The following is a 19,990-nucleotide window of genomic DNA, read 5'->3' as shown; positions in this document are numbered from 1 at the left end:
TTCCTTGGCCGTGGCCACTCCACTACGGCGCGTACCTTCTCCGGATCGGTGCGCACGCCTGCCTCGCTGACGCGATGCCCGAGGTACCCCACCTCGCGTTGTGCGATGTAACACTTACGTGGCTTGAGCTTGAGATGAGCCGCTCGCAGTCGCTGGAACACCTCTCGAAGCCTGGACCAATGCTCAGACAAAGATCTACTGAACACTATCACATCGTCCAAGTAAATCAGGCACTGTTCCCATTGCAAACCCCGCATCACCAACTCCATCAGCCGCTGGAACGTCGCGGGCGCGTTAGTGAGTCCGAACGGCAACACTCGAAACTCAAACAGGCCCATCGGGGTGGTGAATGCTGTTTTTGGCCGATCCTCCTCCGTCATCTCCACCTGCCAGTAACCGGACGCCAGATCGAGGGTGGAAAAATACCGCGCTCCTGCGAGACTGTCGAAGGTGTCGTCGATGCGGGGTATGGGGAAGGCATCGCCGAGCGTGACTGCATTTAGTTTACGGTAATCGACGCAGAACCGGGTTGACCCATCCTTTTTCGTTACTAGTACCACTGGGGCTGACCAGGGGCTCGCCGAGGGCTGAATTATGTTATCGCGAAGCATGTCCCCAACCGCCTCCTTGATCTGGGTGCGTTCGGGTGCGCCCACTCGGTACGCAGGGAGTTTGATGGGTCGGGCTGCACCGGTGTCAATTTGGTGCTTAACAAGGTCGGTCCGACCCACGTCCGAGTCGTGTTCGCTGAACACGTCGGCATACTCCCGCAGTAACTCGCGCAGCCGATCGGCCTCTCCCTTAGGTAAGTCCGCCCATGGTACATGTAACGCGTCGAGCAGGGGAACGACCTCGGCTCGGGGAGTCGGGCCGACTCGCCAGGCCAGGTCCTGCTCACCCTCAGGACGACCGGGGTCCTCAGCCCAGAGTGCGAACACCGAGTCGTTAGAGTGGCGTGCGTGCAGGGGGTGTACTGTGGCTATCGGGGTGCGCCGTCGCAGTATCGCTGGGGTATTGTGGGGGTTAAACATCCGCATAAACAATCGGTCCCCATCTGCGTTTACCAACGTGGCGGATCCCACAACCCCATACCGTTTTGCCAACTCCGGGTGAGGAGTTAGCATTACCTCCCCTGATGGTCGGAGCGCGGGGTCGGTGGGGGATGTTGCCACCGGCACCAGCATCTCGGTGAGCGGGCCGATGGTGACTGCCGTCGCCAGGATAGCGGCCACAGGTGCAAAGCGGCGGCGGGTTGGTTCTCGTCCCAGGAACGGTATCCGCTCGCCGTTGCTCTCCATGGTGGCGCATCGCTGGCGGGGTTGCACGTTGAGTCCCAACCGTTCTAGGAGGTCGGTGCCTGCGATACACTCGTGACACAACGCACTCGACACGTAGAACTCCTGCGTGCACACCTGGCTGCCTATGCGGACCTCTAGGGTGGCTCTCCCCAGCAGCCCCATTCCGGCTCCGCTCGCAGTGTGCAGCGCGCGGTCCGGGGCCTGCAGGTGACGCACGTCGACCCCGATCGCGCTGCAGTGCGCTGCGCTCACGAGCGAGGCCACCGCCCCCGTGTCCAGCAGGATTCGGGTACGCACTCCGTTTACCTCCCCTTCCACCAGCGACGTGGCCCCCGTGATCCCCGCCACCAGCTCCCGCAGCCAGTCGCCAGGAGTCACCGTTTCTGTGGGCGTTGTTGCTGGAACCTGTGTGGAGATCACTCGCTCGCCATTATTCTCACACCTTGTTTGTGTCGGGGCTACGTCGATTTCACCCCCCGGTGGTCCCCTCTCTAGGGGGGCCTTAGTGTTTGACCTTAGCTCTTGTCTAGCTCGGGCGACCTGAGGACAGTCCCTCACTAGATGCCCTCGGCGATCGCACATATAACATGCCCGGGAAGGGGTGGCGGCTCCGTAGTGGGCTCTCTGCCCACTCCCTCCTCCCCCAGTGCGCTGCTGCTCATACTCTGCTTCTAGTCGCGCTATCCTTCCAGTTAGCCCTCCTACCGTGGAGTCTAGTTCCCCCATCTCGGATCGGATGGTCTCAACGGAGGATTGCAGTTTGGTCATATTTGTATTCGTTTCCTCGCGTACCTGGGTTACCCTCTCACCTACTTGGTTTACCTTGTTGTCTATCTGGGTTACCTGGCCGGAGACATCCTTTATACCCGTTTGTATACCGGCAACCCATCCCGGGGTTGTCTCGCGGGACACTGGAGGCTCTCTTTCCCGGCCCCTTACCGTCCTTGCGAGCTCCTGTTCCTCCTCCTCGTCTTCCGAGAGCAGGCTCGCAATGGCGCGCTCTCGTCCCAGCCCCCGGAGCTGCGCGCGTTCGCTGTGAATTCTTTCACACTTACGTGCGCGCTCGACAAGGGTGTTAAAGGGAAGACGTGGGCAGCTCATGTCTGGCTGCCACCACGCCGTGCGAGACAGGTACCGCTGGATTTTCTCGGCGGCCAGTTCCTCAATAACATCAGCTGCGTACCCCGGGCGTGCGATCTTTGTTAACTCGCACACATCCTCGGCGTAATCACGTAGATCTTCGCCAGGTTGGCGCCGGCGCGCCTCTAAGGCCGATTTTGCTTCCTCCTCGTCACGCGTGCCAAAACGCTGATCGAGTCGGCGCATCAGCTCCTCTAGCTGTGTCTGTGCGCTCGCGGGTAACGCTTCTACAAAATCGGCTGCCCGCCCATCAAGATTCATATTAAGTTGACGTACTGCCTGCGCGTCCGTCCATCCATTAATTTCCTTGGCCCCTAAGAGATTGCGGGCGAATGCCTTCCACGAAGGGGCCCCCCGGCCGGTAAATATTAGTCTTATTTTAGCGTGAGGTAACGCGGGGGTCCGTACCGCTTCCGACACCAATTTGTGGGGGCCGTCGGCCCCCGGGGTCCCTCCCGCCTGCATCCCCTATTCCGTTTACGTTACCCCACCTCCCTATTACTCGCTACGGTTTCGCCGGCATTCGAATGCGACGCCCCTACTGTTACAGCCTCGCGCCGCGCTCCCACGCTGCGAGCATACGTGCGCACATCATCGTCAATCAAACGCCGTGCTCGCAGTATAGCCCTGTGCGGCACGTTACCAATGCGCATCCGTATCCGACATGTAACGAACGTATGCACACACACACACGCCGCTCCGTGCACTCCAACTCCACACCAACTACGCAAGTTATGATCGCGCACCTGTATCACACACGGAGTGAACACACGCGACACCCACTCTTGCGCCGCTCTGCGCAGCGCTCGCCGTCTGCTGGCCGCTTGCGTTATGATCGCGCACCTGGGGTACGCCGATTTCGCACGACGAGAGCTTACGCAAACACAGTACCACACGCGTTCCCACACGCAACCCGCGCGCTCAGCTCCGCGCAGCGCTCACTCACGTGGCGAACCACTGTGCACACAGCGCACCCGATTACGCTATGATCGCGCACCTGGGGGACGCCGATTACGCACGCTGCGAGCTTACGCACACACGGTACCACACGCGTTCCCACACGCTCACACTGCACGACAAGATCACGCGAGACCACGCTTCGCTATTAATGATTTATTACCTGATAACTAATGTTGAATTAGTGAGTCGACGAGGCTGGCCTATTCCACTAAACCGGCACCTATTCCCTATTTATCGGCTATGATTCTAATTCCCCTTCTTACTCACTGTTAAGTGTCCACGGCGGTCCGCTGATCCTTGTGTTAACCGCGTGCCTCGGTGCGTCGCACGGACGTCCGGGTCGCTGGCTCGAGCTGCGTCTGGTCGCCTGGCGCTGGAGTAAGAGAGCGATTTCCCCTCTGCGCTCCTCTATTTATCCTCCCTACCTCCAAAGGGGATGCTGCGCTGAACAATGGGCTCGTGCACCCCAAGCCCGCGCACGGCAGTCCCCAGGCGCTGTTGATATGCTAATCAGTGAGCGACGTTGGCGGCGTACATCCTAATTACTCCCTTACCCTTCCTAACAATGGGGCCTGCGCGCTCAAGCGCAATTATCCCAACCCCCCATGACTATGCGCAACAGCCCCTGTGACCCCGCTATTCATGCTGTCTCGTGCCTCCCCTGCTTGCCCCGTCGACTCGTGGGGGTGTGTGTGGGGGGAAATGCGCCTCAACCGCGGTGGCCGAATGCCCCACGCCGCGACCACACCATATTAAGGCCGGTAGCAGCGCCGCGGTACCACGTAGCACGGGGGAGGTCATCCAATTCCCTGATCGCCGGAAACCGTGAGAATTAATCCCGATAAGGGTCTCTCGGATAAAAACCGGTCGATCAGGTAACCTTCCCTTCCAGCTCTATGGGGGGGGGGGGGGGATGCGTGCGGGTGTTGGGGGGCAGTGCGGTGGGGGAAGCCGGGCGGCTCCCTGGCTCGGCAGAGCGGCCCCGTCGCTGTGGCACCACACCAGCATTCATTGGCGTTGCAAAGTCTGGTGGCGACACAATAGACAAACGCGTGTTTTTTTTTATTCAATCGACGACTGTAAAGTTCTTCAGTGTATTACGGGCACGATTTTGAACGCATTCTTGCTTCTCGGTGGTCACAACATTCTGTTGCCACGTACGCAGTAGCCGCAAGAAACCGCGTACAAACATTAAAAAAAACACATTAAAAACTCACTCTCATGAACAAAGACAGCTTAGACACGCAGAGGGAAATTTCATTCGCGTTGTTTGTCAATTCCGCACACGGCGCAGGTGTTTTTCTGTTTGTTAGCATTCACACCGGACTCGCAGCAGACGGCTCAAGCAAAGGGGGCCATTAAGCCACCGGCGTGAGACATTATCTCACTGCCTCGAAAGAGCTCGGGGAGCACAACAACGGCCAACCGCTCTCGACTGCTCCATCAAAATGATTGGCAAGCAGCGATGCGATGCGGCGGCCTTCCCTTCGACGCCCTCCCTCGCCGCCTTCAAGAGCCGCCTTGCCCAGATGCCCGCCGCCGCTGCACCGCACGTGGAAGCGTGCGGCTGTCTCGTTCCAAGGCCGAAGCCGCCCTCCTCCAACACCGCACACGTCGCACCGCGATGCCTCAATCTCACCCCACCGTAGAAGGCAAAGGTGCAGCCCTGAAACGTCTTGTTCACACCACCACTGGATGGCGGAAGGGGCATCTACGAGAGGAAGTTTTTGAGAGGGCATCGGGACTTTAAGAGGGTATTTTGGCCTATTCTTCTACGCTGGAGAGACATCTCAGCATAAAATATGTGGGAGCACCCACACTTTACCCCACCACGTGCAACCTGCCAGTGCCTTAATAGCAAGAGGCGGAGGGAGATCGAATCGGTGATCTCTGGCTTGCGTCCCCCGTGCTGACCATCACACCACGACAGCATTCGTGTCACTGAACGCAATGCCAGACTTGATCAACGGTCACCTCTGGCGCAGCCCGCTGCCGTGTTCACCCTCCTGGCGTGTGGAGGCACGAGAAGACGCTGCGGTTTGTGCACTGCGCACTGATCTCAGCCACCCGAGTTCGATTCCCGGCCACGGCTAACATTGGTGGCGAATGATATCTGAACCGGTCTTGGGCCACCACCCCCCCCCCCCACCCCCCCATCCATCTCCTTCTCCAACGAGTACGAACCAAGGTGGTGAAGTATGGTCATACAACCCCCATGACCAATATCAGTGTGGGGAGGCCTTCATCCAGAGCACTCAATAAAAAAATGGCCGTACATTGCATCACAATGCATTTTACCTGCACATTTATTTAATGTAATAATTGTAATGTTTTTTGTACAATTATTTGCTCGTTGGTGATATGCTCATACCGTATTCCATATGCGACATGCACCAATATTTCTGTGGCTGCGAAGAAAATAAACATTCATCATTTCATTTCGCCCGATGACCTTTGGGATATAATAAATAACGTAGTGAATATTGCTGTGTGTGTGTATATATATACAATAATCTACACATCCGTTGTTGCAGAACGCATGGTGTTTAAGCACAATTAAATGCATTAGCTGACACCCACCACTATCAGCTCTCAAATGTCTCCCCTACACCATCACGATGTCACACAAATTTGCAGACAATTTCTCCCATCTGGTTTGCCAATCCAAGCTGTGCATGCCGCGTGAATGCGAAAGTGCAAACGCGTGGCGGTGGTGGCAGCAGTGACGGCTGTGGTGGTGGTGTCGACAGTAGTGGTGATGTGTAACATGTGACTCGCCCTCCTTTTTCAGACTTCAACGGAGGTTGAAATTAAATTGGCATCTCTGTGCACGTGTTACGTATAATCACAATGATGTAAGCTCTTTGAAAAGTGACATTGTTGCGTCCGCACGCATTCCTGCCTGCAATAGCGCTTCTTCCGCAAAGCTGTGCAGAAATCCTGCACGATTCTTTGTGCTACATTATCTATACATATACCTAATATAAGAAGAGGGTTTCCCCTTTTTTGGGCAACAAAACAGGTGTTAAGATGTTAAAAAAAACTGAAACAATTTTAAACAAGGAATCATGCCTGCATTAACTACAATACTTGTGGTCAGAATGCCAACAAAAAACATACTCTGATAATAAATGCATTGTCTTTGAAACTGATTGGTCCACACCAGAGACAGCTTTCTTTGTAGCCTAGTCTCAAATGGAGTTAGACCATTTGAGACTAGGCTCAAAGACAATGCATATATTATCAGTGTGTTTTTTGTTTGCATTCTGACCACAAGTATTATGTTAATGCGGACATGATTCCTTGTATAAGGTTTCAGTTTGGTGTTTTAACATCTTAACACCTGTTATGTTGCCAGAAAAAAGGGGAACACCTATTCTTATATTTTGGTACTGGCAAAGGAGGTCCCATGATAATTACCTAATATACGTAATTTTTTACGAGTATAATGTAAATATTCTACGGAAAAGGAAAAATATATACATTTATACATACATTCAATAATTCATTCTATCCTTTATTGATAACCAGATGAGAAGCAATTGACACGTAAAAACATCCAAGGAGACCTGAGCTCACGCGTACACAGAGATACATTTTATACGTTTAAGTTTTGATATATCTATTTTTAAGACGGCAAATCGCAGTCATATCTGTATATATATACATACAAACACAAGAAGATATTACCTTATTATCAGTGCAGTTTGAAAGTGTGTGTGCAAGAATGATTACACCGGCAGCGTGACGCCGTCACGAGTGGTGTGACGTCATCGTCGGCTCACAAGGGAATGTGAGCGAGAAGAGAGAGAGAGAGGGGGGGGATTTAATTCCTGCAAATTACACAGTAGGAGAGAGAGAGAGTGAAAGAAAATGGCATTGGTATGTCACGCCTGGCACAGTGTCGTAGCTTAAAGATCCTTTGACACACAAAAGCCCTGCATCATCAGCGATGATTTCCGACTTTCCGCTGAAAAGTGCTGCTCGCAAGCGTGGCCTCAGCCCTACTCACGCTCAGATTGTAAACGACGTCCCAATGTCTGTATTTTCAACCCACTCACGACAGCACGAGATGTGTACTAACATTAACAATTTAACCGTGACTCTTTGTATATAATGCTGAAAATAATATCCTTAGAGAAAGAGAGAGAGAAAAGGTACATATTCTGTGTGTGAGATCGAATTACATTTTGTAAGCTAAGGTTATGAACCTTGGCGTTTTGAGAAATTGCTCAGCCATAGAGCTATCAAAGAACTTAACCATCCTTAACCACCCGAGCATCATGGGGTGAACTGGTGGCGCAGTGGTTAGCATACTACATTGTGAATCCGGTGACCTGAGCTCAAGTCCCAGCCAAATCTAGGATCAATGACGAATGATATAATTGAACCAATACTGGTCCCTGCCCCTTGTTCTTTATTAAACGCATCTGACCAACGTGGCGAAGTGCGATCAAAACCACATGACGGACGCAGTGTATGGATGCCTTCATCCGGCAGTAGATTGACAAAGGACTGTGACTTTTTTTTGCACCACCCAGACACGTCTATATTGAGCCATCCAGTCACTCCACCACTAAGGCACTCACCCACCCACCCACTCATCCGCGCACCCAAGCGCAGCATCAAACCTTTCACTCCATCACCAACCATACACACCCCCAGGCGCGATGGTGCTGCGTTTTTCCACATGTTTAAATCAAAAACCTCTGCTCCCTGTGTGCCGAGATGGGTAATGAATGAGAATTATGCGCGCCTGCCCGCATTAAACTCACGTTGGTTTCTGCAACCGGTCTCCGAAATGGGAATGCATTTACAACTCAAATAATTAAGCAAATAAAAAGCCCTCCAGCACACTCAACTTGAGCTTAAATGCTTTTGAGGCTGATCATACTCTCAAACTTGTACCAAAATCTGCTGTGTGGGTATCACTCTCTTAACGGACTGCCACATCCATTTTTTTAAAGCTGCGTTGTTCTTTTCACGTAACACCGAGCACACCTTACCAGGTGAAGCAAATGCTGATGGCACAGACACCATATCATATGAAAAATAAAGCAGAGATTCTCTCATTCTCATCGCGTGTGGATCAACGGTGTCGGACAGACTCTGAAATAAATGTGGGATGTCACTACCATTCACGTCCAATTTGTCCTCACTGCTCACATTAAGCGTAACGTGCATACGGCGTTCAAGCGCGCAGGCTGCCTTATTATCCACAAGCACCCAATCAGGTGCTGACAAATTAGGGACCTATAATGCATGGGGGTGACGCAGTGGCACAGTGGTTAGCGCATTGCACTACGAACCCTGCTGCTGATCCAGGAGATATAACCTGCGTGCTTCTGGACTGTTGGTCCAGTGTGCAAACCACTAACACCATTGCCGGCATTCGTTTCAATGTGCGCCATGCCATATACTGTATACAGGGTGCTTCAAAAACATGTGAACACTTCTGAAAATTTGTAACAATACCACAGGAAATGTGCCTCCGGGCTCTGGAGAGCAGCTTGGAGAAGATTCCATGCATGCGTTGACAACGACGGCGAACAATCGGAGACTCTTTTGAAGCTATTAACACCGTATGTGTTATCATCTTAACACGTAGGCTTTCGCGACCAATATAATCCATTATACCAGGTTGTGGGTTAGATCGCGTAAATAAATATGTAAATACATATTTACGCGATCTAACAAAAACAAACTATTATTGATTTGCTATCATGTTACAGTGCATCTTTTTCATTAAATACGATAGTCATATATAAGTGTTAAACATTTTTTTAAGTACCCTTGCCCAAATATCAACGTCAAGGTGACCACTTGCTTGTTGGGAGGAGAGGGGGGCGAGCGGAGAGGCGTCGTGGTGCACCCACTGCGTCTGCAATCTCTTGGCACCTGAGTTCAATTCCCGGTCAAGGCTGAAAAACGGTGGCGAGTGATATACAATGCTAACATGAAAATAAAACAATTGTTTGTATTACTTGTAATGTAATGTATTACTTACTGTTAGTAGCTCAGCTTATTGGAGAGTATATTTAGTATACTGATGATACTATGTAGTTTATACTTTAGTTGTTTACGTGGTGGTTTAGTTACTGCAGCTACATACTACTAACATTCCTTCCCTTTATTAATGCTACCCTTATCCCCTCCCTTTGATGCTGCTAATCCTGCATAATGCACGGGCATAATATGACTTTGAAACCCCCCGCCCACCTCCTACGCATTTCACAAGTAGTACTATTCGCATATCTGCATTTCCCATAAATATGCTAAATTCCTCTGGATATGCAAATTATTTTGTCAAGGCTCTCTTCTCCCTCCAACCCAGCTTAAATAGACGCTCGAAGCCTGGTGGTGCTCATTCAGACTCTGTCTTCTCGACAGACCTGTTCTTCACCTGAGGACGGCTGCTTGCGTTGTGGCCGAAACGTCGTGAGAATTATTTTATTATGTTTTATTTTTATTATTTCCATTCTACGTGACTTTACCGAAAGAACCAAGAAGATAAAACAATTGTGACACGAAAGGGTGCGGCGATTTCAACGAAACAACGTCCCAACCAGCAGACGGCTTGGTGCCGTCTCTGGCGCATGCGTGCCTGCGTGTAAAATGCGGTGGCGTTGCGACGTCTTGAAGACATTCACGCACGTGTACGCGTAACAAGCTGCTGAAACTGGCACTGGAATATATTCTTAGGTGTTTTCGGTAAAGTCACGTAGGTAAAACATTAAAATTAATAAAAGTAAAATAAAATAAAAATCACGACGTTTCGGAGGCAACACAAGTCTCCGTCATCAGGTGGGACCGTCACAGCCAGATTTGCTGCATCAAGGTGCATCAGGTGGGACCGTCACAGCCAGATTTGCTGCACCTTGATGCAGCAAATCTGGCTGTGACGGTTCCACCTGAAGACAGAAGCTTGTGTTGTCTCCGAAACGTCGTGATATTTATTTTATTTTACTTTTATTAATTTTAATGTTTTACCTACGTGACTTTACCGAAAAAACCTAAGAATATGAATCCTTGCAGTTACGAAAGCTTCAAATCTAGAATCACTGGAATGTAGTTGAGTCACGTGTGGTATTACCCACTGATTATCACGGTTGGCTACGTACGGTACGAAAGAAGTGCAACATACATACATACCCTAGAGATAACACAATTAAGAAAGCGGAGATCTTCCCGTAACAGTACTCTGGGAGGGCCAGTGTTTATGCATCACTTAATATACGTTCATGGATATTGCCCTTGGCTATATCTGTGCTCATTCACAACAGTTCCATGACAGCAGTGCATGCAAATGTCACAGACACCGAGGAATTAAGTGTTTCGGCTTTAATCTAATTACTTTCGCAGATACATTCTGCACGTAATAATCGTTGTCAATGCAATTATGATCGGATCCTCAATTCATATTTTTTGGGGTGTTCTTTCATTCTCATAATTTTTGTGATTTCTAAAATATGTTTTGTCGTTTCCCCAAAAAATGTTCCCCAAAAAATGTTCCCCAATCGTGCGAGCGGTGATGGCAGCGTGCGTTGCAACGACGGTGCAAATTTTCACTTTTTATTCTCAGAGCTTAAGTTTAGCCAAACGAAGTGCAAGACCACATTGATTGCAATGGGTTTTGCTGTGCAGTCATTGGTGACGGGGCTGAGCCCATCAACTGGCAAGCCTTTGTTGAGAACTCGGTTTAATCACGGCTGACTTGCTTGCTAATTAAGCACCTTCATTCATTTTTTTTTTCGTATAAAATATTTTTGTTACGTTATTCCACATCCTCCCTCGCATTGTACATTGCAACATCCTGACGTTCTGGACGGCATTACCAGGGGCATCGACGATATCAGGCAAACCGGGCTCGTCACAGCAGGTGAGGGAGGGGGGGGGAGAGTTGGGCAGGACATTGCCGTTCTGGGCCAGGTATCTGAGACCGTTCTAAGGATTAAGGCATAGACCCCCATGGACGTGTTGTTTTCTTCTTCCTTGAAGCATCTTCATTGATAGACATGAAACAATTCACCCTTCCGGCCCGCACCCCGTAGTTCGATGAATTGTCACAATTCGAGGTGGCATCTCATGAGGATCTATTTTTAAATCCTTTATATTAAGTTCGCTTGCTTGCTTAGGACCGTGCAAATCTTTCGGTCGTTTTTTAACCCACTTCCCGTGATCCAATCGAGCTGACATTTTGCACACAGACTCGTTGTGCGTGACAATTAATGTTCGTGAAATTTTTTTCTCCAAAATTTTACACTTTTTAGGACAAAAATATTATATTTAATTACCAATTGCTTAATGGTGCAATGCAATCACCTGACCCATAGGTGGCAGCCATCTCAAGCCAGAGGACGAGAGGACTCTAGCCGCCACGCATATAAAGGATTTAGAGTGACAAAACTTTGTTTTTACGGGTTATACTTATTTTTCGTTACCAATATTTTCAAAGCCGCTTTGTATCCCTCATCGTCCGTTGCGTTTCACGTGCACGGCTTCGCTCGCCCCGTTAGCCCACGTAGTAAGATTTGCGTATTATTTTCCACAAGCAGAAAACAACTGATCCTTGTAAACGCACGATTCGATGCGTCTACCTCGAGTGAGAGACTCCATTGCAATTGAAGGATAAAACGACTGTTGCATCCCTCCGCCTGTTCCAGCACCGCACTTGTGCCACCTGTCCGCTCACTCGGCTCATGGCAGCGGGTCTCGGGGACCAAGCTGATGTTGCCCAGCACCTGACACTCAAACTGCTCCATTTAAAACTTTCGTGACTGCAGGGATTCATATTCTTGGTTCTTTCGGTAAAGTCACGTAGAAGGACATTTTCTTGCTGTGGTTTTCACACCTGATGACGATTGCTTGTGTTGCAATCGAAACGTCGTGAGAATGTTATTGTTTTTTATTTTATTTGTATTATTTCCCTTCTACGTGACTTTACCCAAAGAACCAATAATACTCAAACTGCTGCTTCACTGCAAAAAGACAAGTACAAATAAGAATGTACCCCCTCCTCCGCCCACCCCCAGCCCCCCCCCCCCGATTCGATAAATTGTCACAATCCAAGGTCGTGATTCCATTGGAAAACACGTGCTTGTTATTCTCATTGTAGCGCCCGCAATCATATTGTTTCTCGGTATATCGTTCGGTCTTGTTTGTTCCATTAACCTAAACGTGATACGAGCATATCATTCGCATACATCATCAATAATAGATATTCGCACACGCTCAATTAACTGTCTGTATTGTGGGCGTAATAATCTATTTTAATCTGTGAACCCATGTACTACTACATGTGTATTCTGCAATGAGCTAACAGTTCACGTCATCGTTCCTGATAAAGTCGTATTCACAGCAGCAGCAGCAACAATTTCAGACAACGCAAACAACACAACGGGCAGAGCGGCAGTTGCGCGGTGATTCGCACGCTGTGCGATGAACCTCACCACCTGAGTTCGATTCCCAACCAAGGTTAAAACATCGGCGGAGAGTCGTGTTAACATCCGATTCTTATTATTTTATTGGTTTATTTTTATTATTTTATTATTTCCCTTCTACGTGACTTTACCGAAAGAACCAAGAAGATGAATCCGGTTATGGCTTCCACCACCTCCACCCCACCACTTGACCACGCCGCAGTGTCCAGCACCGTGACGTGTGATCGAACAGACCCCACGGCCGACACGTCACCGGGAAACTTTCATGAAGTAGTGGATTAAGAAAAACGTTGTACAATCAAGTATAGCAAGCCATGTAGCCATACGTTTATTTACGAACCTCTGTAAACAACAGTGGTAGAGTAATGGTATTGTAAACAACTGCTGCTGTATAAATAATAATTTTTAAAATAATGTAGAGTACAGTCTGGCAACAAAACTGACACCTTTTTACAAGGAGTCATGTTTGCATAGACCACAATACCTGCAGTCATAATGCAAACAAAAAACATAACTCTGATAATGTGCACTGTCCTTGAAGTTGATTGGTCTACACACGAGACAGCTATCCTTAGAGCCTAGTCTCACATGGGTTGGACCAAATGACGCCAAAAGGCGCACAACTCAAAGACAATGCACCAATCTCGGGGTAAGCGTTTACACCATTGGAACCTCATTTGCCAGTAAAAAATATAATTGGTTTTTTACCCTTTTACCTGGCAACAAAACTGACACCTTTTTTACAAGGAGTCATGTTTGCATAGACAGCTGTCTCGGGTGTGGACCAATCAACTTCAAGGACAGTGCACATTATCAGAGTTGTGTTTTTTGTTCGCATTATGACTGCAGGTATTGTGGTCTATGCAAACATGACTCGTTGTAAAAAAAGGTGTCAGTTTTGTTGCCAGATAAATGGGTAAAAAAAACAATTATCATATTTTTTTACTGGGAAATGAGGTTCCAATGGTAGAGTACAGTCCATTCTCACTGCCGGACGAAGGACTCCCCATGTCCATAACCAATGCAGCACAGGGAGGCATTCATCCAGCAGTGGATAGAAAAGTGCTGTAAGTAGGGATGGGGAAAAAGAACATGGACACATTGGTGACATTCATGTTGTGGTTTTGATACATCGATGCTTTAACATCCACGTTGGTCCCTCTGTTGACATCAGAACTTCGATGTTTTTACCTCTTGAGGTTGTGTTGATAAATATCCTCCGCCTAGCTATCAGCCACCTTCATGAAGATATTTGATAAAAAAATCAATTACAACTATTGATCCCGCCTCCAAATGTGGTTGACAGGAGTATAGATTGTAGATAGGTGTAAAGCTAATATTCTGGAAAGTAGAATTAATTTGCTGTTTGCTTGAGTGTTGGCCCTAAACCAACACATTTGTGAAATATCATATTTATATTTTCGACATATTTTGGAAAGCAGACTTAAGATTGCGATTGAGTGTATTTTCCTTTAGAAATGTTCATCATCATATTTTACGAAAGATGTTGGGGTTATCTCGTCACTATTTTCTTCTATAATAAACATTGCTTTTGAATATTTAACATTGTCCTTTCCTGTAAAATAGCTCGTAAAAAAAAACGACCGATGTTTTCGCTCCGATCCTTTCGCGTGCATCGACGTTTGCATTCAAAAACATCATCGAGTGTCCAATATAAAAAAATATATATAAATAGCAGTACAAATTAAATAAATAAAACGTTTTGTTGTTGTTCTTTTTAATGCCCCTTCCCCTACGTCTCTGAGCCCAGGCCGGCGGGCAGGGTCGCAGCGACGTTGAGCGCGCAAGAAAATATCCCACCAAACCCCAAACCCCAAACCAAGGACTTCCCAGTTTCCACTGCCACACAAACACAGTTTGGGTTTGAACACTTCCTTTTTTTTTGGGGTTCTTTCTGGTCGTCAGAAACCAGACCGAGCTTCCCTTCTCAGAATTGCAACACGGCAACGAATTGCGTGGAGCTGCCCCCCCCCCCTGTTTTTCTTTCGAGCGTGCCCACACGTAGCGTAAACCGTGCGACCGCTTACGGGGGGTAGGAGAGGGGAAGGTCACTTGGGAAATAAGAGGAAAAAAAACCGCAGCACCGCCCGTGGCGACGTAATGTAAGCGTTGGTAAACGTGCGTCAAGTTATTGGGGAAATGCCACCTGTGGAGCAAGTAACGCAACCGGTTAGCGAAATGAAGGTCGCATATAAAACTTGACCTTTGCTGCGGTATAATAACAATACCGCCCTTTTGACTCGATAAAGCCTGAGTCGTAAGAATCTTAGGTTTTTTTTTCGGAGGGACCTGCTACATCATTAGGATGTTTGGCCGATTCTATCAATGAGTGCTTGTTTGTCTTCGTGTGATGGGGGAAACAGGAGAACCCAGGGAAAATCAGCCGAGCGTTCGAATTGAGTAATCGTTGCACTTGTTAACCCAGACAAACCCTCGCGACACGTTTCCTGGGTGGTCCTGGCCAAGCAGATTGCCAAGCATATTCCAAATGAGCAACTTGCTGTGTATCATTGTCAAGTTTTGACCCTAACGCCGGCACGCAACGGCCCTCAATTGCAAATAGCACCCAGGGATGATTTTAACATCAGACTGTAAAGTAGATGACGTGTATTATTTCGTAGTCATTACACGACGCAGCATTAATCAATCAGGGGGGCGGCCGCAGGATTCGAACCGCGAACCTACGGTGCTGCGGCTGGGCCGCCAGTCCAAGGGGACTGCGCCGCCAGCTCCGTGTCACGCGTCGCATGACCCATGGCCACAATCAAGCCCCCCTCCCCCCCACCCCCAGGTGATCGCTCATCCAAATACGAACACATTTACACCTCCAGGGCACATTTAGAGCGAACGAGTGGGTTTGTCAGAGGCGAGGTATTTCAGTGACCGTTTAACGCGGTGAGAAATGCATTCCAATAGCTAAGAGTAACTAAAGGAAAACTGCTTAGTTTATTTTTTTACAGCAAACACAGCACATGGAATCCCAGGGCAACGGTCTTGTTGTTTTATTTTTATTTGACCACAAAACCCGTTAGGAAAACACGCGCTTGGGGAAGTACGATGTACGGTCAACACTTCCCACAGCAGCAAACTCTTGAAACACAATTTCTGTTTGACGGTATTAGCAAGAGTAGAGTGCGCATTCACAATTCGTCTTAAAACTGCGTGCATTTCATTTATATATTAAACAAGAATAAACGGCACCGAATTTCGAGAATTTTTTTTACGTATGAGAAAATATTGTATTTAACGATGCTACATTTTTGTTGCCAAAATTATATTTTCAGGGGAGAACGTAGTCATTAACCACGTGTGTTGGTTGCCAGGTTTCCTTTGGCCAAATCCAGATCAATGTGACCCATCCTGTCAGATGTCCTATCGTGTTGTATTGCTTGCTGTTGTCACTTTCTGACCCACCCCCTACCATGGACATCTGCGAACAAATAGCTTGATGACTCATCGGACTCCTCCAGTATACGTGAAGATTCTGATGAGCTGTGGCTCTGGTTCGTACTTCAACGGATGACCATCGGGGCCTGCCGGATGTGGTTAACGCGCAGTTCGTTGTGAGGTGCTCGGGGAGTTGCCAGTAGCGAGTGTCGCCCTCCTCGTATGCTCGGTGGGTTTTTTTCCGTGTTCCTCCGGGTTTCGTCTCGCATGAAGCCAACGTTCTTCATTCGTGGGATTGGGCAAACATCACAATGCAGCAGGACCCTCGTTAAAAAAACAAACAAACAAAAATATTGCGACCCGACAAGGTTTTCCTGCGTTACAAGGACGTTATTTACTTTTCTATTTTTATTGTGTCGTATGTAATCATGTTGATGGTTCGCCAGGCTTGTTTCTAAGCAGCAATGACACCTCCGGAAGCTAACTGTAAACGTTTTTTGCATTTCAAGCACACATCCCCCTCCTTGGGTGGGGGAAAAAAAGGTGGAAGATTGAGTGGCGAACAAAATTATGAAAACCTTCAAATAAAATAAAATAGAGAAAAACATGTAACAATAAGCCACTAACTCGACGTATTAACGCCACAGCCTTGTGCACATCGGCCTTTCACCATGACCTTCTGTCCGACCTCATCCAAATTTTTACAGGAGCCAGGCATGTAATTACCGCAAGGCCACATGTAATTTCAGCTTTGGTGCCCAGGAGGATTCAGTGGCATGTTTAACCATGTCGCATTTCCTTCCCAGTGACCGTGAATAATTTTCGACAATGGCAGCACAGCATTGGGACGTGCATTAAAAGCACGCGATGCACTGCGCATGTAAAATAATAAACTGTTGTTCAAAAAGGTTTGTTCGCTCGCTTCATTATTTTTTTTTAAACCGACCCTACGTGAATGCCTGGTCGTGTTATGTTCTTCATGGGGGTTAAGTATGCTTCTGGAAGATGGGAAGTTGGCAAAGCGCATGGGAGGGCCAGGATGTTTGCCCGCCAATGTTATCCAGATCCCGGCTTAGCGTACACGATCCAGTGACATCTGAGCGCATTCAGGGTGATTTGGTCCGAGACTATTAAACACCACCATCCCAATCTGCAGCACTTTTACAACCACAATTATATGGACTCTCCATGCTATGTTAGTCACAGGGGGTTGTTTGACCATAACTTCCCAGAGCTGGTCAGGAGCGGTTCGCGTATCACAACTCGCTCACGCATGTTCGCCGTTGCTGGAAATGGATCTCGGTTCACCGGGTTCATTAGCGCATTTTTTAAATAAATAAATGACCGCCATCACCACGTTTGTTGGCGACCGAACGGATGACGACCATCGAGGCAGAACCATCCCTTCTTACGACGCGTGCCACACCAAGGACACTTTTCCTAAGTCACCACGCTTGCTGGGGATGGTGGCGTGAGCGCAATATGAACAGCGCTGCACCCCTTCGCCTTTTTACCTCGAAACCACATTTGTGCGACTGACATTTCTGGCGGACATCCGCAAAGCGCGTGCGAGTGCCCTGGTGTGCGCGTGTGGATCGGCAGCTCACCGCGCGATCGCATTCGGCGTGCGCTGGATACCACGCGGACGCGGCGCACATCTCTATCGGTGCGGAGCAGCTGTGGCCACCGTGGACGTCGGGACAGATAAGCCCAGTGGCTCGGCCACAAAGGAAATACGTTATTAGCACAGGGATGCACCATGGGGAGAGCGGGGGGGGGGGTGAAAAACATTGAGGAAGTTTGTGAATGGAGCACGTTTGTTCAGAGAAGAATCGAGCGCTTGGAGCGAACTTCTTCTCAAGCCTGCGAGGTCACTGTCGTGAAACCAATGTTGACTTCATCATCAGTCATGATCTATCCACTGCTGGATGAAGGCCTCCCAAAGTCATTGCCTTAAAGTAGATCACTCTCTCGCGATGTAACAATCTCGTCTTGCTCCTGCCTGCACACAAACGGATTTAATTGCTCCGTCTTATGTGCACGACATCCTATCAGGCGACTTCTCTCCCGTGGCTGTCACTCCATCGTTCGTCTTGGTCACCGGCCGTCGTTCTCCCTTCTAGTGATGTGTCCTGCCCAAGCCAAATTACTTTTCTCAAGTCAATGCCGCGTCTTTAGCTTGCATACTTTACACTAAACCACGCGTTCCTCTTCCCGTTATGTATGGATCAGAGATATGGACATTGACTTATAAAAACGGGCAAAAGAACTAAGCTGAACGGTGTGTTGGCAACGTAGGCACGAAAACGTGCCTGCTTGAAATCACACTGAGACACAGGAAGAGGGAGTTAATTAGTCTCAGGCACAATCTCATATTGCACCATACATTTTCAGTTATGTTTCCACAAGTAAAAACAAATATATATAGTTCATAGTCCATCAGCAGATTGTGTTTTTTTTATCTTATCAAGCAACATTGGTTTGTCACACTCTTAATTTAGACAAAACAAGACCATTAAAAGTCCACCTTGACTTTCACACGTGCACATATTGGCGCGATCATTCATTCCGAACACACAACTTAACTTACTCTTTATTGAAGGAAACATACTTAAGGCACACCATTTAAAACACCAACGACAAAAAAAAACACAACATGAACATGGATTCACATTTCATTGTCAACGAACTGGGCTGTCTTTACAGCTAAGAAGAAGACGCATCTTTTAGTGCAGAAACTTTGGAACAACGAAGGTTGTGGAGTGTATTTAGCAGAGATTCGAAGTTTAGTTGCAAGAGATGTGCGTGGGTGGAACACGATCTTGTTTACTGCAACGAGTCTTTACTGCAACAGTCCCTGCATGATGCGTCAGTAACAGCCCCATTGCGCAGACAGGATGTGAAATTTCAGTTTTGTGGTCGTAATGTCAATTAAATAAACGGAACATTCAATGACTGTCCAGTAGTTCTGCACAAAGTTAAAGGTAGAATTCTGCAATTGTCATTCATAAACGGCTCGGCAAACAGAGCAAGGAATCCATATATATCTTAAATCAACAAGTCGAGTTAATCAATAATAATAAAAATAATTCCTGGTTTAACCATAAATTGCTAGACGTGTAAAACAAAATATGTGACATCTATGTCGACTTTTAATGCCACAAACTGTACTTATTACCCTGTTTAAACAAAATGAGCATTTACTTTCTGCGTAAATATGGTTTTGATTGGTGCATATTTTAACTTGGGTATTGTTTAAATGTTTTTTATGGCTTCTATTGGTAGAGTTACGTCACTAGGTGTGGCCCCAATAATTTCCTTGTTAATTAGTACACACTGAAGAAGATAAATATTTAGCAAGGCCAATTAGTATTCATAATATCAGTGCTTGCCTCCCATGGAGAGCGATGAAACAACTTGCCCAAGACAGGCATGTCCTCCAGAGTTAATTTACGATTATTTATGTGACCTCAACACGCTATGTCAACTAAATAAGCTCTTCCAGATACATCAGAAAATCGTGACAATTTACTCAAACCAAAGCACATTCAGTGGCTTAAATTAAATTAAACAAATGCACCAAAGTGTGTAAGCTTTGCTCGAAAAGTCTTCAAAAGCCAACTCAAAGCTTCCACTGATGCGAACTGCAGTTAGAAAGTGTTAGATGCATATGAGAGCGAGATTCGTCGCATGCCAGTCGAGATATATTTTTAATTCTCACAGCGGGAATTTAGCCAAATTGAG

General features: G+C 47.8%; 1 protein-coding gene across 2 annotated transcripts in view; it reads right to left on the bottom strand.

The window, feature by feature from the left end:
• Positions 1-3,536: 3,536 nt before the first annotated feature.
• ERGIC1 (endoplasmic reticulum-golgi intermediate compartment 1) overlaps positions 3,537-19,990 on the bottom strand; it is a 62,068-nt gene continuing 45,614 nt past the window's right edge. Inside the window, exon 10 of one of the 2 annotated variants that reach the window (XM_061556477.1) lies at positions 3,537-4,424. In XM_061556477.1, the coding sequence (XP_061412461.1) occupies positions 4,407-4,424 (18 nt within the window). In that variant the 3' untranslated portion in view covers positions 3,537-4,406. Of the gene's footprint in view, positions 4,425-15,816; positions 16,528-19,990 lie in introns of those variants that run through there. The other variant, XM_061556475.1, reaches the window with a different exon arrangement.

Source organism: Lethenteron reissneri, chromosome 22 (genome assembly GCF_015708825.2).
Source record: "Lethenteron reissneri isolate LAM-NWPU_2019-01 chromosome 22, ASM1570882v1, whole genome shotgun sequence".
Classification (NCBI taxonomy): Eukaryota; Metazoa; Chordata; class Hyperoartia; order Petromyzontiformes; family Petromyzontidae; genus Lethenteron; species Lethenteron reissneri.
The sequence above is the reverse complement of the archived record's forward strand: the minus strand, read 5'-3'. Positions and strand labels throughout refer to the sequence as shown.